Below are 22,040 nucleotides of genomic sequence, written 5' to 3'. Positions count from 1 at the left end.
TAAAGACTTTCACAAATATAATATAATATAAATCATCACTTATGGGCCTCTATACATGTACGGAAACGGAAAAGGAACAGCGCTGTTGTGGTTCCCTGAGCCAATCACAGCGTATAGGTGAGTGTGGGAGTGGTTCAAATTAGCAACTAGGCCCCATTCTGACTGGCGAACATGGTGAAAAAAGAGCGATTCTGAGTTAGCCTTCTTTCTGTTGGACAGGTAGGTGCCTCAAACCGAGTAGGACAAGCTAAACGGCAGTTAGCATGCTAGCGCAAAGGTAACCATGATGCTGTCTGTGTTAGCTCGGCGGGGTGGGCGTGTTCTCACGCGAGAGAGTGAGAGGGAGCTTCTGGTGACGAAGAGCCCAGAAGGAGGGGCCCAGTTTGAATGTGTTGTTGAAAAAATGCAAGGAAAAATCCTACTTATTATAACTTTAAAGCTCAACAGCCGTATTAATTCATAACTTTGACATCCTGTATAGTTGTCATGAGTAAAGAAATTAGCTTTAAACACAAACAATGTTTCCACATGGCTGTAATTTGGCTGTTTAGTTCTCCTTTAAAGTTTAACATTTTAACATGGGGCCTAATGGTGATTGACTCACTTCTGGTGTCATCCCCTTGAGGCCACTTGAAAAACTGCAGTTTTTGGCACTTGCACATTAACTTCATTTTTGCGGTTGCAGCTTGGTTTCCACATTTTCCAAACCCCCACCTGCTTGCCTTTTCCTGATTCTCTAATCACCTCCCCAGTACACTGTCTACCTGTGTAGTAGTTCTCTTAAAGCTTTATTTAGTCACCCTGACTTCCTGCTAATGCCTGTTTGGACCGTTTCTATCTTTTCTGACCAACTGCCTCATTTTACTGAGCCACTTCAGTTTGGACAGTTCGCCCTCCACACACTGTGATATTGTATTCTCCGATGTAATCGCTGGGATCTGGGAATACATTGACATCCGCAGAGGTCCGAAGGGCAAAATACAAGCTGTCAGACAATTAAACAGGCTGTGAACAAGCCAGCAGTTGTTCTCAGCGCACCGTGATCTGCAAAGCAATCAAGCAGCATTAGTGCATTTATCATCTACCCTGTCATGATTTACAGGAACGCTTGAATAGATGAAGGCCACTGTCATGGCTTACTGGCTCACCTAAACGGAACAGAACCATTATTATAGTTACACCTGTGCTTTTAGGGATGACAGGTAAGAGTATCTGCTGAGACAACAGTCTTGTGATCAGTGCATGAAGCTGTAAGAGGTTGCAAGGTGAGTTGTGAACAATGTGGAACATCTGTTGCATCAGATACAACATCAGCCTCAGGTTAGCATTAATGCACAAAACAATGTGCACGAGGTGCAGATCTAGCTACATGCAGGGCATCTGAAATACAGTTGGCTTGTGTATTTCAGGGATGAATGCTTGGAATATAGAGTTCCTTTTTATTTGCATACAGAATACAGTATATGTGTGAGTCTGATTGTGCTTCCTCATGTATAAAATCAATTATCATGGGCCGTACAAGGCAAGGCCACTCCAACTGGAGAGGCAGATCTGCCTCGTCCCTCACTCTCTTTCTCCACACAAAGCTGTACCCTGTGCTGAGTAAGGCGCATGTGTTGTAATGCATGGGTAGCTCCATCTGCTGGATCCAGCCCACATTAGACTGAAGCAACAAGATGCAGCATCATTCAATTAATACCATAGAGATGATTGTTTTACAGCAGATTCATCCGAGCGAATGACACCACCTGGTTCCAATCTTTGCTCGCAGATTAAAGACCGCTCGAGCGTGATGTAAGATTTTTATTTTTATTGATTTGAAGATGCAAAGGGTTGCAAGCCATGCAAACATGTTTCCTCCAGGGACAATGAAGACAATTTTACAACACATTAAACTACAATCAAGCAGCAGTTCACAAGCTAAATGTGGGGTTTGTCCTCACCACAGCTTCGAGACTGCATTACCACCTCCATCAGCTATCTGCTCAATGCTTTTTGGCTACACGAACAGCTTTGCAAATTCATCATGTACTGCTGTTTTGGACAGGACACAAGGGTTGATGGCTGTGCTCTTAGCCGGGCAATGCTTATCCCCATGCCAGTGACGTTTTGAAACAGGCTCTTCAAGCTGGCACGGCCTCACTGTGACAGGAGGCTGGGCGCAAAACAACCAGATGATGACACGGTGGGAGATGGGAAAGGGGCAAGAGCTGGTCACTGCACCAGAGCCTTAATCATCAATCAGTGTCCAAAATAGTTGTTGCATCAACCTGAGCACAGGACTGACACATTTTCAACCCACAAACAATCCAGTATAGAGTAAAATGTAACACTGCAGGGTAGCTCTTTAGCATGTTTGACTTACAGCTGCTATATTTAGGCTCAGATTTGGAAATCACATCAGATACTTGTGTGACTAATGAGAGTTTTTTTACCTCCTGTATTACCTGCTTAACCACTTAGAGAGAGATTCAGTGGTTAACCAAAGCCTTATCTTCTACTTTAAACAGCTTTAAAGAAGGAGTAATGATGCGGAGACAGTAAACAAGGAAGCAGATAATGAGAGGCTAATTCAAAAGAGGCTTAGGGCAGAAAAAAGAGGTGCAGCAAAGGTCCAACCTGCATCATGGAGAGTTTTTTGAGAGGAGAAAGGTGAGGAATAGCTGTGACAAGGAACGCAAAGTCAGGATTGCAGTGTATTAATATTTAATCAGTTTGGCCTGTTCTCTCAGGGGGCTCCCTCCAGGGAGACGCATTGAGCTGATATTCCAGGAGATAATGCATGAGTCAGAGTTTCGGCCCGTATAGCTCTAAATTTAAGCACATATTGGCTTCTCACAGCCTCTCTGCTCTGTTAAACACCTCTCATGGGAGAAGAAAATGGGGTCGTGTAAAATTCTATTGATCTCTTTATTCTATAACTGTCAAAATAAACAATATAATAGTATTACTACTGAAACAATCGAAGTGAATTATGTGGACTTTCTGTTTAAACTTGGAACTACATGTACTGCACTATGAAGCTATACGCTGACATCCAAAACATGCAAGCAGCAGCCAGTCCCTCTGTTTCTATACGCTCTCTCCTGTACGCCTCGGGGTACCGTATAGGGGAGCTCCATGGCTCTGCCGTTAACCTCCCATCGTTCATGCTCAATGTTCCAGGCACTCATCGTATATCAAAAGCCCTGCTGAGTCATGAACATTACAGCCAAAATGGTGAAAAAATGCAAATCACATCTTCATTTTTGAGTCTTCGTTTAAATGATTTTGGGACCCGAAATTGCATGTCTTCTGTTCTTTCTCCACCAGACAGCAAAGTCTGAATATGAAATGTTGATTTGCACATGGCCGGATCCCAGAGGAAGGAAAAAACGACATATTGAAACCATGACTCACAGTGTCATCTTTTCTATCGACTCCTCTGTCTGTTACGGTTTTCATCATAAGGACATCATGACTCAGAAGAAGAGCAGACAGATTTTCTATTTTTACATATGCAGTATAAGATTTATATTAAAACATCTGAATGCATGGATCCAGATCATCAGATGAAAAATAATCAAGACCTTGTTTCTCTCGTGAAACTAAATGAATTGCATATATTTGTAAATAGCTGTCGCTGGTGTAAAATTGATGTTACATGTTTCACTAAGATGATAAATATTGGCTCTGCATGATGGGTTGTTTATCTCATCTTCAGTAGCAGTAAACAAACCAGATAAAATATGTCAGGACACATATTTCTCACACGCTCCAACTAGATGAAATTGTCTGCAACTTTAAATTTACAGTGTAGGTTTCATGTCCTGAAATCAGAGAGGGTTTATGTGCATTTTGGGGAAGCTGGAGCGTTTGAAATTATCCAACCAGAATCTGTGTATAGTTATTATGGGATAAAGTTTCAGGACCAGGATGGTTATTGTTATTGAAAGCATGAGTCCTCTGAACAAAAGTTAACACTTTCTCCATACAGCTCAGTAACACTAAGACTTAAAGAGCAGCAGAAATTAGTTGTAGCACTGCAGTTTTCTGTGTGATATTTTCTTTTGAAAATTGTACCAAAAAATAACAACGAAGTGTTTAATGAAAATAGTACCATTCATTAAACCTTATGGCACAATGTAATTTTAAACTTCTTGGTAGTTTTGCTTTGAGCTGGCCTAAAGCAAAATCATAGTGTTTAAACAGTGCCCTCTTCTGTCCAAGCACTGCTGTTATATGCCTCTGCAGTTTTTAAATATGTGCAAACATTTGGATGCAAGCAGCGAAGTAAAACTTTAACAGTGGCAGCGTCAAGGGACTGCCAGCCTTTTTCTGGGAGGCTTAAGAGCCTGCTACTCTTATGCACAAAGGATCCTTTTAAAAAGGCATACTTTTACATTACTGCTGGGCAAAATTACCTTTCATGCCTGTCGTCATCAAGAATTTTGAGAAATTACTACATTCATCAAATTAGATATATGGTTATACTGGCACAACCAGAGAGTTATGATAACCACAGGAGTGCTCATCCTAGAGACACCTGTTATCCTTTGAAGAATTTACCACAAAGTACAAAATAACTTTTACAAGACAATGATATGGTAAAATGTGTTCACACATGAAATAGTTTTGGTCTAATGTCCAGCTGGTTGCCTTTAAAAATTGAAAACATACCCTGGATTACATGCAATGATATTTTATATTTTATGGATAATTTGGATACAAACATTTCTGATATTGTTCTAATTATTTTTGGAATATATCATATTTACAATTGTAAGTGGAAAAATTATAACCCCTCTTTTTCAGTGTTGTTGTTGTGTTGTTTGCCAACTACTACTAGTCGATGAAATACTTGGAAAAAATGAATAGAAAGGCTAAAAATCTCTTTTCCTCTACGTATATCGAAGTCCTTGTCTCATACCTTACCCTTTTGTGCTCTCAGTCTGTTTACCCCTGATGATTTTCTTTTGTTTTATTATATGTGTTAATTAACACACTGTATATATTTGTGCTGCTCTTCCCTAATTAACTTGTTTGTACATTTCTTTGCGTTTTTTAATAAACAAACAACAACTTTTGGTTGCAAGCAGCAAAGTATAACTCTAAACCCTGCTACTCTTTTTAGATACAAAAGAGGCAGGCTTATACGATACAAAATTGTCTTTCATGCTTAACTAAGTCATCAAGCGTGTTGAGAAACTACTTTGCCTTATGTATCGTGAAAATTCTAACTAAAAAGGAGCTACATTGATTAGATTAAATATGTGGTTATACCGGCACAACCTGTTATTGGAGCTATGTAAACCACAGGAGTGCTCTTCTTCCTCCTCGGGTGGCGCTGTAGCTAATTTAGCCCTGACTGGACTGTCCCTTTAACTCTGACGTTTCAGTTTTCCTCCACGTTGGCCGCACATGCGCAGAGAGTGCGGTCACCTGCTGGAAATCTGAAGCGAACAAGGAAGTCTAGCACTGAGGTTTGGATGTCAGGCTAAACGCAAACAAAATACATCTCCGCCGGACAGTAGTCACCTGCTCGTCAGCTGTTTGCTCCATCGGCGCGACAAGATGTTTAAAAAACTAAAGCAGAGGATAAACGAGGAGCAGTCCCCGCAGAGGAATGCGCAGTCACCACAGCAGGCCCAGGTTGGTTGTTGTATTGCTGGGAGCTAACTAAAGTAGCTAAGCTGCGTCTGTTTACCCTGCTGAGGTGCTAGCCAAGGCAGCTAGCTGTCGTTTCGCAAAAGTTACAGGTCATTCTTCGAAAATTAATGTTTTGTGATGTCTAATTCACACATATGTTCAAAGCTGTCAACTTCTGTTAACTTGATTTGGTAGTTAGCCCTTTTGCTGTCTTCTAAACGTCAGCAACATGCTAACTCATTTAGCTCTTTAACTTAGCTGTCATCAACTGCTGCTAGTACCCTTGTAACTGGTAAATCTCGTTGTCCCAGGTAAAACAAAAACAACAAATGCCAGCCAACTTTGATCTTCGTTGCAGCCAAAGCAGTTGTCGGAAATCTTATAATAGACACTTAGATCATATGGGCGTGTCTGTTATAATGTTGCTCGCTGCGAATGGATGTCAGCTGGCAGCTTAATTTGACACATGCAGATCCCACAATGCATATCAAAGGTCACTCAGAACTAGCAAACAGGTTTCCACATTTGATTCAAAGTAAATAGTCAATGCAAACACGGCTGCTGCTTAATATTGGGCTTAACTGTAGCTTACTGTATGTTTAATGAATCCACGATGAGCCGGCTACTAAGGTTCAATCTTTCCTTACCTCCCACTGCAGTTTGTCAGTGTTGTCAAAATGTTTTAACTGTTCTGCTCTGCTGACAATTGAAAACACGTGATTTTGCCACTCTAGAGCTCAGTGTTGTTTCTTATTAGCTGGAGAATGCGGCTGATCGTCATTTATGAGCAACATTTTGTGATTATGTTCAAGTTGCTTTAGATGCAAAAAGCTCTTTTTGATATTGCATGATATTTCTTTGGTCTGTTTTAATAATAGTTTAGGTGTGGAGCAAACTTGAAATCACCTGGGGTCTGTTTGTTTTTGCAGTTAATAAAATTTAGTATCTTATTTCAAAACCAGCAGATAAAGCTGATTAGGTTGACAGGATTAGATTGACAAATAAAAGGGTACAATGTAGAGCTCCATTCTGATACCTATACCAGAATCAATGTGTCATTTACACCCTCAGTAGTCAAGTGGTTTCAACAACAAACAACAGGTAGAGGAGAGTTTAATAATGATTAAAGCTAGCATCAGTAATTGTTTTGGGTTTTTTTGCACTTGTATTAACGGGATTCTCTGTATTGGCCGATACTGAAGTTAAGGTGCCTTGCATATGTGGTATGGCATGGATCCAACATGTTCTAATCTGCATCAAAATAAGAAATCTGCAAAGAAAAGATTGTGTGTTATTTGGTAAAAATGTGTGTGCTTTTGTTACACATACTGATGAACAATTATTTATTTATTTGTACAGATGGGCAGCGGAGACCGGCGCAGCAGCCAGACCCCTCCCATCAATCAGGATGGATCGCCCTTACCCAGTGACAGAGAGGTGAGCCCAGTGTCAGCTTGTGATAGACATATTTTAACATCTTTGAGCTCGAACTGCTGCCTGCTGAGATGTCGTGTTCTCCTCCCAGCTTATGGTCTAATTTTTCCCACAGAGTAATGTCAGTCTTCAGATTCTGTCATGTGTTATGTTACGCTTAATGCTCCCTTAATAACAAGCGAATGCCCTTTTGAATGCTGTGCCAAGGGAAAGTAAAGCGGTGACCAAGTAGTGCTTCAGTTTATTGTTTTTCTTACATTCACAGCTTAGTGGCTACTCTTGGATGAAGATGAAATACCCTCAATATTTAAGAGTTCCCTCAATTTTGTGTTCCAGACTGATCCGAGTTTGTATATAGAATAAAAGCACACATTAATATTTTGCATTTAATAACTACTTGAGCTTCTCCGCCACATTGTCGTTGTTATTTCATGAAAACTAAAGACATAGAAAAACCACATTTAGCTCATAACATCTGATGTTGTAGAGCAATCAGCGCTGTCCCTTTATTATCTGCAGGTATGGTTAATTAAGTCTCCCTTTCATTTAAATGCATGTATTATCAGATGGGACAATGAAGTCAAAATCAGAATCGGGGCTATTTGATGTTCAACATTAGGAGCGTTTGGGTAATTACTTTTGTTTTGTATCATAGGTGAAATATAATAACTGATTTAATGACACAACATTATATTCTTTATCATACTGCGAATGCTCACCCAAAAGAGATTCTCATTGAGAGACATCGGCATAGGCATTTTATGGTGGTGAGCAGACCGTATTTCAGCATGTGTATAAATAATTGATGTATCCTCTTGTGTTTTTTTTTTTTGTCCTCTGGTGATTTGTTGCAACATTTTGCCCTCCGTGTTCATGTGCAAGTTTGTACCAGCCTCCTTTGATTTATTAAACCAAGGTTGTGAGGTACTGACTTTGACTGCAAGCCTTATGATGATGCAACATACGGTTAATACAGCTTTTTTAGAGCTTGGATGTGGATGTTTACACTCTTTGCTGTTTGATCTTTAGATGAAAAAAAAAATGCTGAATTATTTATTCATGACAACTGCAGACCCCAAACTGGAGTAGTGACAGAGCCCCCTTTGATCAGGTCTCTATACTCTAATTTCTCCCTAAACCTTAGAAACTTCTTTACATCACAGCATCTTTTTTCACCTCACAAATCTTGCACACTTTGACATCCCTGAAAGAGTTTAAGATAGGATAATACTTTATTGATCCCCAGGGGGGAAATTCAACATGATAATTGGAGGCTGATTGTATCTACATCCAAACTTAAGACTACACACAGGGATGTCAAACTGTAAATCATAACATTAATGTTTATTGAGTGTTTCACTTTCCCATTTTTCTTATTTTTCTCCTTCTCCCATGTAGACGCTCTCTGCTCTCTCTCTCTCTTTCTGTCCATCCATCTCTCTCGGCCAGCCTCGCCTGGACACTCCCCCCGGCGCTATTTCACACTCATGGTGTTGTTTTTCTCATTGCTCTCTGTGTTCCTCTCCTTTCCCCACCTGTCGTCCCGACTCTGCACTGACGGAGTCAGATGCTGGCCGGGATGATAGCAGAGCCCGCTTTTCTCTCTGAGTATACTATCTTTGCTCTGGACCATTCAAAACGACCCAAAACGGCCCAGGTAGCCAGTGTGGTGAGTTTGTCCTCACTTCCTGTCTCCTCCTCCTCATCTCTCTCCTCCTACTCCTCCTCTTGCCCTCCTCCTCCTCTCCCCTCCCGTCTCCGCGCCTTTGGGGAATCGGTAGAGGACTGTGGCCCGCGTAGGGACAGCTTGTTCCCTGCTCTCTGTCTCCTGTTTCCTTTGGATTTAGCATCAAGAAGGCATCTCATACCTAGGCTAACCCTGCATCCAATGGGAGTGATGGTTTACACTGTGGGATAGAAGCTTGTGTGCTTTCTGCCGTTTGTTGGTTTATTGCCCTACCCTTTAGTTATTATTATCTCTTATAGAGTTAAATACTCCCCTGTTGTCTTAAGGTATCCTTAGTTGCTTGCTTTATAGACCCTCAACACCCTGTTTTGTTGTCTGATGGCCTTTGTCCCTTCTCCCCACACGTCTGTTTATTTGGAGAGTTGACATTTTTCTACGGAAACGCTTTTTGAAGCAGTTCAAATATCTTGAATTGCTTGTAACTCTTCCAGGTAAACAAACAGAGCCAACGTCTTTGTAGATGCCATCGTGGAGCTCAGACTTTAGACGATGTGTGTTCACATGTGGAGGCAGTAAGAAAAGAAGAGGACAATAACATTTGAGGTTTTTAGCATCATATAACTTCACTTTGCTAACATTATGTTTGTCTGTTCAAACATTTAAGATATCCTGGATGTAATGTGTAATTTAAAATGTTTGTTTGATGTAATAGATGTTTGACTGCTTAAGACTTTAAAAAAAGAATCTGGCTGTTAACAGTTCCTGTAATGAACATCTACTCAAAACTCTGCAGTACTGTGAGTCCTCATACAGTATCTGCAAATATAACTTGACATGTCAGTCGTAAAAAATGTTAACTGGGTAAACTACTATTAAAGTCTTAAAATCTTTTGCTTAATTTCACCTAGACAGTATAATTCAGTTTAAATCAGGGGTGGGACAAAATATCGATGTAGCAATGTATCGTCGTCTAGTCTGACCAGTGCAAACAATTAGTTCTTTCAGTTCTTTATTTGTTTATTCTCAGGGACAAAGCACATTAATCAACATCACTGTAAATCTGCCACCTGATGTAAAGTTGACCAATATAACAACAAATGCAAAACACAACATATAAAAAACAGAACAGGAAACGGCAAACTGTGAACAGCTAAGCAGGCTACAAAAGCTTGGGAGAGTCAGGCAGCAGCATGCAAAGTAGGACATACAAGCAACAATAAATACAAGGCAGTAGTAGGCGGACAATCAGCACGAGCAGTTGAAACATGACACATAAGATCACATTGCGAAGGACATCACACAAGCAAACAACCAGCACAAAGGATTAAGACAACATTACATTACAGAAGACAGGCAGTCAGATGATCAGTTAATCGATATCGTGATGTATCATTACATGATTGTCTTGCAATATATCAATTATCATAGAATCGCTGTATCGTGATATTATCGTTCAGGCGGGCCATGTATTGCATAGTGTATCGTGAGTTGCACTTCGATTCTCACCCCTAATTTAAGCTATATAAAATATATAATTTCACTTTAGTCAACAGGCTTGAACATTTCCGTCTGCTGATACTTCATCAGTAACAGAATGCAGAGCCGCAGGTCCAACTCGTGTCATTGTCATCGTTTGTGATGAACCACAAATATCCTGAACCAGTCATAATGTCATTGTCCTGTTCCATCTACATCTTATTATAATGTTATCATCATGTCCTCACAAGATGTTATTTGCTCGATCAAATTACAGCAAGTCCATCAAATTATCTCATTAATTTTGTTTATTTTGCACATTTTATTTTGAAGGGCACAAACGTCTACGCTGAAGGGATCCTTCTGACTCTTTGAGTAATGTTTGTGTTGGCACTCGATTGAGGAAGTTGTTGTTGAAATCTCAGGATTTATTTTTTGATTGATTTCCTTGTCATTTCTTGTTTGTGAAATTAAGGAAGTGAAGTGTTTGGCCATGCAATACTAAAACACACAGTAGAAGCATTCAAGTCTTTGTTTACTGTAGGTAAAGGTGTCAGGCATCTGTATGGGATGACACACGAGTCAGTGAGTATTGACCTGAACATTTGGGACTTTAGTCCTGTTTATAAACCTGTGAGAATAAAGTAAGCGATTGTTTTAAGAGTTTTTACCCCTCTGCATAATGTCACTTACAGATGCATTTACACACTTATTGTACACAGAAGATGGAAAAACATTTAATACTTTGGTTTGGTCAAACCTCACCATCCCTTGCACTAATAAGAGTTCAGAAAATCCCCTTTCCGAGCTGCACCACCCGCTAAAACGGATCTTGGAAGCAACCTACGTGAAAACATTAACCCCTGAAACAGGACAGAAATGTATCGTGCAGGAAGCCAGAGGAAGGAGTAGCCCGGAGTTGGACGAGGGAGGAGAATGTTTGCTTACTCTGATCCTTCGTATAACAAGTCAACTAAACCAACTAAGCTGCTCAGTGTTTACTAAATTCAGTTATGACTCTCATGTGCTCTTTTAATACAGCTGCACACGGCTCTGCAAAGCATCTTTAATTCCAAAACCAGCTCTCCTACTCGACTTTAACTGTCTGTTTGTTCTGACCTCATGGCTGCTCTGTAGAGTCTAGTTTTAACCCTTTTCGTTTGATGTACTGTAGAGATGCCTTCTTTTATTGTATGTATTTAACCCCTCTGTTTTTTCCAAGTTGCATGAGGGTACCCATTGCCCCTGCATTGCTCCCAGCAATACTAATATTGCTCCCTCCAGAGTAATCAGGGAGAGCCACGCTGGGTGTGGATGACTAACTGGCCCAGGACAAGTCCACTGGCACGGTTTTTCTCTCTCTCATAATGTCTTTATATCTGCAGAGTGCCTCTAAAGGACCGTCGAGATCTCCCAGAGGTAGCATCAACGGGGACGGAAGTGCTTCTCCTCACGTACGTTTAATACCCAACCTCCTCTTTGATCTACAAGTAATGTTATAATGCTTTTAATCGCTCTTTGATTTGTTTAAAACTTCCTAACAGAGAGAGGAGACGCCGTCATTCGCCCAGAAACTGCAGCTAAGAGTTCCCTCCATGGAGTCGTTGATTCGCGGCGGTGCGAGTCGGGCAGAAAACCTGTTCCGCTCTCCCTCTAAAGACAACCTGACCCGGAGCTCGTCACGTGAGTCCTTGACACCTTTAGGAGAAAACGACTCTCCGGGTGTCCCCACATATGATCCCCCCTCAGATATTGAGAGTGAGGCTGAGGAGCCACCCGGAACTGCAGAGTCCCTCTCCAAAGAACAGCTGTTGCATCGACTGCTTAGGGTGGAGAGGAGCCTCGGGAAGTACAGAGGGAAGTACTCAGAGGTGAGAGTCGAACAGGGAAAGATTACCCTCAGTTGCAGAGCATACGTATAGCTTAAGATACTTTAATGTGCCCTCATTCATTTCTAACCTCGATGTCTTAATCCTGCAGCTGGTTACTGCTTACCGAACAGTACAACGAGATAAAGAAAAAACACAGGTAATCTATGCTAACTAGCATGTTTGCTAAACATTCTGAAATGATCGTTTTCTTCTGAGACATGGAAAGAATATGGGATCCTGAAGTGATCAGATGCACTTGTGTGTCCTCTTCGTCCCTTCAGGTCATCCTCAGTCAGAGTCAAGATAAAGCTCTTCGCAGGATAGGAGAGCTGCGGGAGGTACGGCTGAATCTTGTTGCCTCTCTCTTAGAAAGATCTTTCTTGCTTTTTGACTTGGATAAGAGTGAACATATTGAATGATCTGCAGGAGCTTCAAATGGACCAGCAGGCCAAGAAACACCTACAGGACGAGTTTGATGCTACGCTGGAGGAGAAAGACCAGATGATCACTGTGCTCCAAACACAGGTGAGTGTTTTTACGGGGCTGGTGCATGGATGTGTTCTTTATTTTGTGGAGCAAAGGCTTAGTAACTCCAAAGCCACTAACACCTGCTAACACCCGGCTTTTTTGCTTAGTGGGAAAGGGACTCTGCAGTAGTAATTATCGCTTCGGCTCCAATCGGCATTGATGGAAACACAAAACCCATGTCGACCTGTAATCTCCGCCCCCTTTCCGGCGCGATGCTATGCTCCGTCTGTAACTTCTGCGACTCATTATCATCTCAGCTACAAATTCAGCCCGTCTCCGTGAATGAGTAATAGATAGAATAAAGACCTAATCACCGTAACATCTTCACTGTTTATGAACCCTGTCTCCGGCGCGTTTGTGACGTCAGACGGTGACGCAGCAGAAAAGAGACCAAAAGCAGTATACTCCACTGGCAATGGGCGGGTCTTCCCGGGTCTGAAAAATCTGCATCAGCGTGCTAATCTTTGGTGGAAAAGGTGTACAAGTGTAACCTATTGTCGTGTACTCATATACTACACTCCTAATATAGAAGATAATTAGCTCAAAAGCATCCCATACACTATTTTACAAACACTGTCAAAACATACGATAAAGAAAAATTAAGTTAGAACATATATATTTACTAAAAGTTGCACAAACAAATCAAGCCTGCAGGGAATAGATTTGCGTGGAAAAGATTTTTGTCTCACTAGTTTTTCCTCTTTCCATCAGGTCGCTCTGTTAAAGAAACGAGTGAAGGGGGTCTCTGACGGTGCTGTGCCACCTGAAGGCGAAGTCCCCCAAGATGCTTCAGACTCTTCTTCAACACAAAGTCCTTTGAAGGGGGAAGGAGTCGAGCGTGAAGGCACTGAGGGTAAGCAAACACTTTGTATATATTTGTAATTTGCATTAGATTAAACTTATTGTGTATGAGACGTGTGAGAATCCTTTGTATTTAGGTATTTTGTTAACCAGTGCACTTTATTTTCCGGTCAGGAGAGGGCAACAGTGATCCAACCAAACTCATGGAGGCTCTGCAGAAGAGAGTGACGAGGCAGGAAAACCTTCTGCAGAAATGCAAAGAAGTGATGCGCACGCACAAGGAGCGGAGCGCCCAGCTGGGAACTGAGAACGAAACTCTGCAGGAGCAGCTGCAGGAGAGGCTGCAGGAGCTGGAGAAGATGAAGGTGGCTGACCTGTTCTTTAAAGCACTAACACTGAAGGGTCCACCTTCATTGTACTGTCATATTTTGACTGAATTTTTTAGATTATTTTTTCAAAGCACTCAGTAAATTGATATGGCTGTAAACTGTAATGACACAGAGATGTGGGAGCTGGGCTGACGTGCAGTGAATGACTGTACTGTGTGTTGTGGGTCATTAATGTTGACCTGCAAAATGTCTGCTTGTCTTCATGGTCCACCGATAATGTGACTCCATTATCTCAGTGTCACAGTGGTTTGCTGTACTGTACTCAGAGTCCAAACATCCAAATTCTCTGGCCCGTCTCCAGGACGAGGGTTCATGGCAGCGTGACATGACTGAGGCATTGCTTTCATTGATTTCACAACATTTTGCTTCGCTGGTATGATCGGCTTGTTTGGCTTGTCCGTAGCTGCTCTGAAGTCGTGCAGCATCTGATAACAGTTTGTTTTCACAGAGACAATGCTGTGATGGCTTTGCTTTCATTTTTTCTTTTGCCATCATTTTTGTGTGAAGTTTGCACTCCGTTTGGGAACAGGGCCCTTCCTGCGTCAGGAAAAGCAGAGGTTAACAGGCGTTTAGCCCTCTTAAGCAGCATGAAGGCATCCTGGAACTGCAGGGCGGGCTGTGCTCATCCCGAGCTTCAGACAAATATCCCATAAAATAGACCATCTGTCTGCGATTCCAGACACTCAGCTCAGGGTTTTTTCATGTTTTCTTTTGTTGTTGTTCACAGTCTGGTTGACAGAGTATTTCAATCTGTATCAGCTTTGGTTTATATTTGCAGTGAAATTATACTTCTTTTCATATTTTAATGGATTTTTGAGCAACAAGATTCTTATAATTCAAATAATTCAAAGAAAACCCACATCGTGTTGCAGTTTAAATCAAACGACAGTGGTGGCACAGAGACATAGCTACTGCATGCCACTGCTGCAAAACTGGGCTATAATTTGGGTTGACTTGTTGGTTTAGCTGGGCTTGTGCACACTGTCTGTTTTTTTGGCTTGTGGGTGAGGCATCCTGGGTGGTGCACAAAACATCTGATGTTGTCTGATGTTGTTAGACTAAAGCATGCACATGATATGGATCCAAAAATCACAAACGGCCCTGTGTAAAGAGGGAAATATGAGACATTGCAATTTGTAATTTTGCCAATTTCTTATGTTTTTAGGAGCTGCACACAACAGAGAAGACAAAGCTGATCACTCAGCTGCGTGATGCAAAGAATCTGATTGAACAGCTGGAGCAGGACAAGGTGAGTGAAGAGATATTTTTACCTTAAATGTTTAATAAGTTGCATTTTGTCAACAACACATTAAAACTGGGCCCCTCCTCCTGGGCTCTTCGTCACCAGAAGCTCACTCTCACTCCCTCGTGCGAGAACACGCCCACCCCACCGAGCTAATACCAACAGCATCACAGTTACCGTTGTGCTAGCATGCTAACTGCTGGTGAGCTTTTCCTACCTGGTTTGAGGCACCTACCTGTCCAACAGAAATAAGGCCAAGGTCATTGGCTCAGGGAACAACAACAGCGCCCCTCCTGAAAACGTGCGGTGCAAAGCTAAAGAACAGAATAGATGCAGAGGGAAGGGTCTCACATGAGTCACACACAAACTCACCAACACACATGTATAGAGGCCCATAAGTGATGATTTATATTATATTTGTAAAAGTCTGTATTTTATTTTTCTAGGAAAATCCTACTTATTATACCTTTAAGAAGCTCTTGCAGATATAGATGTATAAAAAACTAGACATGTTTTTATTCTCTGCCACTGAGTATAAAGGTCTGGCACCTTGAAGACCCACAGTTTCCTCTTAAACTTTGACCCCAGCTCTGCAGGATGGACAGCAGCTCATGAGCTCTGTGTGAGGAATGCCAGAAGCACTTAAAGTCACAAGCAATTACATACACAGGGCTTGAGTTAGGGCGTTAAATACTGATTGATTTGAAGTGCATTTAATAGATTGATTATGTCTGTCAGGGGATGGTCATTGCTGAGACAAAGCGGCAGATGCATGAGACGCTGGAAATGAAAGAGGAGGAGGTTGCACAGCTCCGCTCCAGGCTCCAGCAGGCTACTGTTCAAAAGGAAGAATTACAGGAGCAGAAAGAAAAAGCTGAGAAATCCGGTCAGTGGAATTTCACTTCTGTTGGAGTACAAGAAAAATGTTTTGTCTAGTTGTGTTAATGATGTGTTCTTTTTCCTCAAGCATTTGAAGAACTTGAGCGGGCGCTGGGTGTAGCTCAGAGGGCGGAGGAGGCCAAAAAACAGCTGCAGGTTCAGCTGGAGGAGCAAGTGAAAGAGGTTGAAAGGGCGAGTGAGGAGGAGAGGAAGAGTCTGCAGCAGGAACTGACACGAGTCAAACAGGAGGTCGTCACCATCATGAAGGTCAGGGAGTGACTGCTGATATATATGATGATTTAGAGGAAGTGTTTGGTACTTTAACATGACTGGCATCACATTATGATTGTTGTGTTTTTCTTACTTCATTGTTCGTATGATTGGCTCAACGATTCAACTGTTACATTTGGGAAGGAGGGAAAAAAACATCAGTTAATTTGGTTTCATTTCTCGTCTGTTTGGATATTTAGAATGAAAGTAATGTTGTGGGATCTTTTCTGATTTCTGATTATTATCATTTTCATTATTAATATTATTAGAAATCATCGGAGGAAACTGTTTCCAACATGGAAAAACTCCACAGTGAAGCTTTGGCTGTGAAAGAAGAGGAGATGAATGCCAGAATCAGCAAAGCTGTGGTATGTGCCTCAGGTTTTCATTCATTTAATTTCATAACATAAACAAGATCAGAACAATCACATTATTAAAAAAAAAATCCCTTTTAGATTCTGATTTTGCATGCTTGTGCTGTTTGTGTTTTTAGGAGCAGTGCAAAGAGGAGTTCGCACACTTGGGCAAGGAGCAAGAACAGCAGGCCTCTCTGGCTCTGGAGGATGTGGAGCTGCAGAAGACGGCTCTGAGGGCAGAAGGCGACAACAGAGTGAAAGAGATACAGTTGGAGCTGGAAGCTGCAAGAACTGTGAGTCATTTAAAATTACTTTTTTTTAAATGAGGTTACCTGGATTATATTGGTTGTATTAGGGCTGGCTGAAGGCTTTTAGGCTCATTTTTATATTATCTGATCCTCTGGTTCTCAACTGGTGGGTTGGGATCCAAAAGTGGGTCGCAAATGTGTGCTTGAAAAAAAGAAAGCGCTTTTATTTTGAAGGACATGGGTTTCCAATGACTTGCATGTAGTAGAAGTGTAGTTTATTCACACTCCACGTATCCACTAATTGGGTAATCACAGTTATAGTTACACTTACATTCTTGAAACTTGATGAGCCCGACAGTTGTTGCATTTATGCTGCACTTTTTTAGTTTATATCTGTTGGAAAAGGGCTGCTTATTGATTGAATTATAAAGGGAATATGTTCTTAAAATAAGAAGAGATAAAACTGTCTTAATCCCGGAAGAAATTACAGTGCCAGGTAGCTCCAAAAAATACAGTACAATAGAAATTATACAAAATCCAAACAACTCAAATATCAGTGAAAATGTAAAATGTACGGTTAATGAGATGTGGAAAAGTATTATTGCACATGGTAATAAATATGCATATAATCTATATTATCTTCTCATGCACTGCCACATGCTTGTCATTTTGGCTAACTACTTTACTGATATGTTTTGTGATGTTGACATGCTGTGATGTTTCGCTCCGCCTCAGCTCCAAACTGCACCGATTTGAATTATATACATTTGAATGGTTGATACATTTTAGACATTTGCGTCCCAATTCGTCATTTAGGAGGAGGTGGTGGGTCCTGAGGCTGGACCAGCTGAGAACCACTGATCTGATCCATGTTTTTATGTATTTTGCAAGCTCTAGCCTCGACAGAAACACAAACACAGACAGGAAGGGCAGGATGGAGGTTTTCTGTGTAATATCAAACTTTGAAATGGAGAAATTAGCCAGTTTGTTGCTTCTTATCTTTTTGAACTCGCGCACATTTACAGCAAAGTGAGATGCATTTGATGAAATTGCCAAAAATGTAAATGAACTTAAAGTTTCTTTTTTATCCTAAAGCAGCTGTTAATCTTGACTTTGTATAAAAACCTCACAACCTGCTTTTGTGTGATTGCAGAGAATAATGGAGCTGGAGAGCTCTCTGGAGGAGATCTCCCAAGATGGATCAAGTCTGTCCCATGAACTTTCCAGTCAGCTGGACGCGCTGAAGGAAAAACACAAAGAGCAAATCTCTGCATTAGAGGAAAAGCACCAGGAGCAGCTGGAAAAGCACAAGGGCACCCTAACCCAGCAGAATAATGCTGACCTTGAGGAGCTGAAGGAAAAACACAGAGTCGAAGTGGAGACCCTTCTGAAAGATAAAGAACTGCAGTTCCAAGCACATGTTGAAGACATGAACCAGAAAACTCTGGAGAAACTGGACGCGAAGCAGGCGGAGCTAGAGGCCGTTTCCGCTGAACTTTCTGAGGCTTTGAAGAGTAAACAACTGCTGGAGGAGAAATTGATGGCAGCAGAAGATTCTCACAGTTTAGCTCAACAGGAACATCAGAAGAGGTTTCAAGATCAGGTGGCAAAGCACGATGTAGAGCTTGCTAATATCAAACAGCAGCACGAGCAGTCACTGGGAGGTGTAGAGAAAACTCTGAAGGAGGAACTTAATGCGATGAAGATTGTTTTGAGGGAAAAGCAAAAAGAGATTGAAGATCTCAACCATAAAGAAAAAACACTACAAGACGCATCAAATTCAGCTGTTCAACAATTAAATGTCAAGGTGAAGGAACTGGAGGAGCTGCAGCGATGTTTATCACAGTCCCAGCTGGACACAGAGGGCCTAAAGGAATCTAACGCACAGTTAAGTGAGATCTCAGAGGAGCTTGATCAGTGTAAGAAGGATTTGACAGATTTGGGGCGTCAGCTGCAAGAGGCAAAGAGTGATTGTCAACAAAAAGAGAAGTCGCTTCAAGAACTAGAGCAGCAATTACAGCAGAGCAGAAAGGAGCTCTCGGAGCAGGAGAAGTCGTTCACTGCAGACCTGAACACTAAGCAGGAGGAGCTAGCCCGCCTCAAGAAACAGCTGGACGATGAAAAAGCTGCCCATGAGAAGAAGTTGAAAAACACTATAACCGACATGGAAGCTAAGATGAAATCGCAGGAAACAAAGATGGAAAAGGTGAAGCAGAAGGCCAGAGACATGCACGAGAGTTTTAAGAAAAAACTTCAGCAGAACGAAGAAAACATGAAGAAAGAACTCGCAAAGAAGGACAAAGAGCTTCAGCAGAAAGAGCTACAAGTGCAGGAGAAACTTGTGGAGATGTCCCAGAGTTCCCAAGGCCTCAGCAGTGCGATGTCAGAGCTGCAGGCCAACCATAAGGAGGAACTGGAGAAGCTACGTGACACTCATAAGCACGAGACCGAGGAGCTGGAGCATCGTTGGCAAGAGAAGTTAGGACAGCAGGAGGAGGAATTAACAGAGAAACAGTCGCACTTGGTACAGGAAAAGGTCCAAGAGTTGGAGGAGATTTCTCAGCAACTAAACAGAAGCAAAGAGGAGAACGAGCAGGTCTTGTGTGAGCTAAAGGATTTAAAGGAAGACCTGGCGATCCGAGGAACCACTGTGCAGAAGCTGCAAGAAGAGCTCAACGGAGCCGCGGTTAAGCTGGAAAGCTTGTCTCAGGGTGAAGCGTTGCTCAAAGAGCAAATGGAGTCAGTGGAGAGGAACCTTAACCAGGCTCTGAACGAGAGAAACTCCCTCCAAGACCAGCTTAACACTACAAAGGAAGAGAACAGAGAGAAGCTAAAGACCTGGTCAGAAAAGTTGGAGGAAACGGAGAAGCAGCTTGAAGCACTGGAAGCCTCCAAATGTCAGGAAAGTGAGGACTTGCAGAATAGATTTGAGGAAACTTCCACTCTGCTACAAGCCAAGGAAGCCGAGTTTCAGCAGCAGCTAGTCATGATCAGAAACCAAATGGAGCATCACTGTAAAGAGGTTCAGTCTAAAGTGGACTGTGGGTCTAATGAACTCTGTCAGAGAGTTGAATGTAGGTTGAGTGAGCTGAAAGACAAACTGATCTGTAGTCAGAAGAAGGTCGGGCATCTCAAAAACATTATCCTCACTAAAGTGGATAGAATTTGCACTTTAGAGGAGAATCTCCGCCAGCAGACGGAGGAGAACAAAAATCTATGCATTTCAATAGAACAGGTGACTGCTCAGGTAAATGCTCAAATGGAGCATATCAAAGCCTTAACACAGGAGAAGGAGAATCTTTCTCAGTCTATCAGTGAGAAGGTTCTGAAAAATGAGGAGCTGTGCGAAGCAAACAGAAACATATCTGAAAGTATGAAAACAAACGAGTCGCAAATCTCTAACTTGGAAGGTATCATCAGTGACTTGAAAAATCAGCTAGCAAGTAGCATAACAGAGAAGGAGGAAGCCATAAATCAGCTGAACCAGCAGCACAGAGAGGAGAGGCAACAGGCCGCTGCTCAAATGGAGGAGACTATCGAGAGATTAGAGCGGGAGAGAAAGTCCGCCTTAGAGCAGGCTGAGGCTCTCAGGAATAATCTGTCTGAGTACGAGAGCAAGGCAGAGACAAAGTTCACCCAGAGTGACAACACTATTACATCTCTGCAGAACAGGCTGGAAGAGCTGGAGCGGGAAGTCTCTGAAAAGGACGGTGCTCTGCAAAGGCTGAGAGACAGCATTGACAATCAGTCCATCAGCAAGTCGGAGATGGACCAGGTGTTGAGTGAGAAGGAGCAGAAGGTCAGCGGACTTACCTCGGAGCTGGAGAGTAGCATCAGTCGACTCGGTGAGCTCCAGGAGCAGTTAGCCTTAAAGACGAAAGAGTGTGAGCAACTCGCAGCTGACCTCAAACAGCAACACGGCATCAGGGAGAACGAGAAGAGAGAGCTGGTGGAGCAGCTGCAGCAGAGCCAGCTGCAGTGCACTCAGAACGGTAACGTGGAGCAGGAGATGGTAGAAAAACTGCACTCGCTTGAGGAAGACAACCAAAAGTGTAAGCACAAGCTTGAAAGTCAAAGGGAGGAATTTGAAAAGATGAAAGATGAGATCATAAAGAGCAAAGAGGAGAGTCTGAAGGAAACTGAAGAGCGGTTATCTGCAGAGAGTGCTCGGAAAGTATCAGAGCTGAAGAAGAAAGCCGAGCAGAAAATCAGTCAGATTAAAAAACAGCTGACCTCGCAGCTCGAGGAGAAAGAGCAGTCGATCAAGGCTCTTCAGACCAGCCTGGAGGAACTCAAGAGCAATGAAACCTCAGGCAAACATCACACAGACACGTTAGAAGAGAAAACCAAAACACTTGAGGAGGCTCTCGTCAAGGTTCGGGAAGAGCAGGAGAAACAGCTTGAGCAGATTCTGAGCAATGAGAGGCTCGAGAAGGAAAAGTCTTTAGAGGAGTTGAAAAACATGTATGAAGAGAAGCTGTCATCACTTCAGAGAGATGCAGTGGAACAAGGGGAGCTCAAAGAAACAGAAGCAGCACTACGAGAGATCGAGGTAAAGCTAAAAGAAGCCGAAGAGCAGAATGAAAACCTCCTTAAAGAGATAAATCAGCTGAAAGAAGACATTTGTGTGAAGGATGCCCAGCTCGATCAACAGCAGGAAACCATCAAGCTGGTTCAAAATTCATCAGAAACTGAGATGATAGTAGAACATAAAATCATCCAGCAAACCGGGAGCTCGATGGAAAACCACTCTTTGATGCAAGATGTAGACGGAGACGGTCTGGAGACCCTGAAGAACAACCTGAGTCAGGTTAAGAACGAGAAAGAGAGAATCCACAAGGACTTCACCAGGCTACAGAAAGACATCCGATCTCTGAGGAAGGAGCACGAACAGGACCTAGAACACATGAAGAAGGAGTTGACAGAGGACAATGAGAAGAAGATGAAGTATGTTAATAATTTAAAGTTCATTATCATTTATAATATATAATTTCAGTGAAACACAAACTAAGGATGCACGATATTATCGGCACGTTTTCGGTATCTATTTGAAAAATACATATCGGCATCGGCAGATATGTCATTTTTCTGCCGATATTTTCCGCAGATAAAACAACGCTTTATTCTAACTTAAAGTTAGCTCACATTCTCGTCATTTTACCAGACCTAACATCAAACATGCTGAAAATACACTGACGGCCAAAACCGACGCTAACACAGTGTAACATAA

At 42.1% G+C, this 22,040-nt stretch overlaps 1 protein-coding gene across 2 annotated transcripts in view; it reads left to right on the top strand.

The window, feature by feature from the left end:
• Positions 1–5,444: 5,444 nt before the first annotated feature.
• Positions 5,445–22,040, top strand: part of golga4 (golgin A4) — a 28,427-nt gene continuing 11,831 nt past the window's right edge. For both annotated transcript variants that reach the window (XM_069658071.1, XM_069658069.1), the window contains exons 1-15: positions 5,445–5,631; positions 6,988–7,065; positions 11,611–11,679; positions 11,770–12,096; positions 12,206–12,253; positions 12,378–12,434; positions 12,523–12,621; positions 13,336–13,477; positions 13,600–13,790; positions 14,980–15,063; positions 15,796–15,943; positions 16,025–16,203; positions 16,476–16,574; positions 16,700–16,855; positions 17,964–21,757. In XM_069658071.1, coding sequence (XP_069514172.1) covers positions 5,554–5,631; positions 6,988–7,065; positions 11,611–11,679; positions 11,770–12,096; positions 12,206–12,253; positions 12,378–12,434; positions 12,523–12,621; positions 13,336–13,477; positions 13,600–13,790; positions 14,980–15,063; positions 15,796–15,943; positions 16,025–16,203; positions 16,476–16,574; positions 16,700–16,855; positions 17,964–21,757 — 5,549 coding nt within the window. In that variant the 5' untranslated portion in view covers positions 5,445–5,553. The remainder of the gene's footprint in view (positions 5,632–6,987; positions 7,066–11,610; positions 11,680–11,769; positions 12,097–12,205; positions 12,254–12,377; positions 12,435–12,522; positions 12,622–13,335; positions 13,478–13,599; positions 13,791–14,979; positions 15,064–15,795; positions 15,944–16,024; positions 16,204–16,475; positions 16,575–16,699; positions 16,856–17,963; positions 21,758–22,040) is intronic.

The sequence above is a fragment of the Semicossyphus pulcher genome, unplaced genomic scaffold (assembly GCF_022749685.1).
Source record: "Semicossyphus pulcher isolate SPU_LCO1_2020_fin unplaced genomic scaffold, fSemPul1.0.p SCAF_12, whole genome shotgun sequence".
Lineage (NCBI taxonomy): Eukaryota > Metazoa > Chordata > Actinopteri > Labriformes > Labridae > Semicossyphus > Semicossyphus pulcher.
Note: the sequence above shows the minus strand (reverse complement) of the source record. Positions and strands in the feature narration are given on the sequence as shown.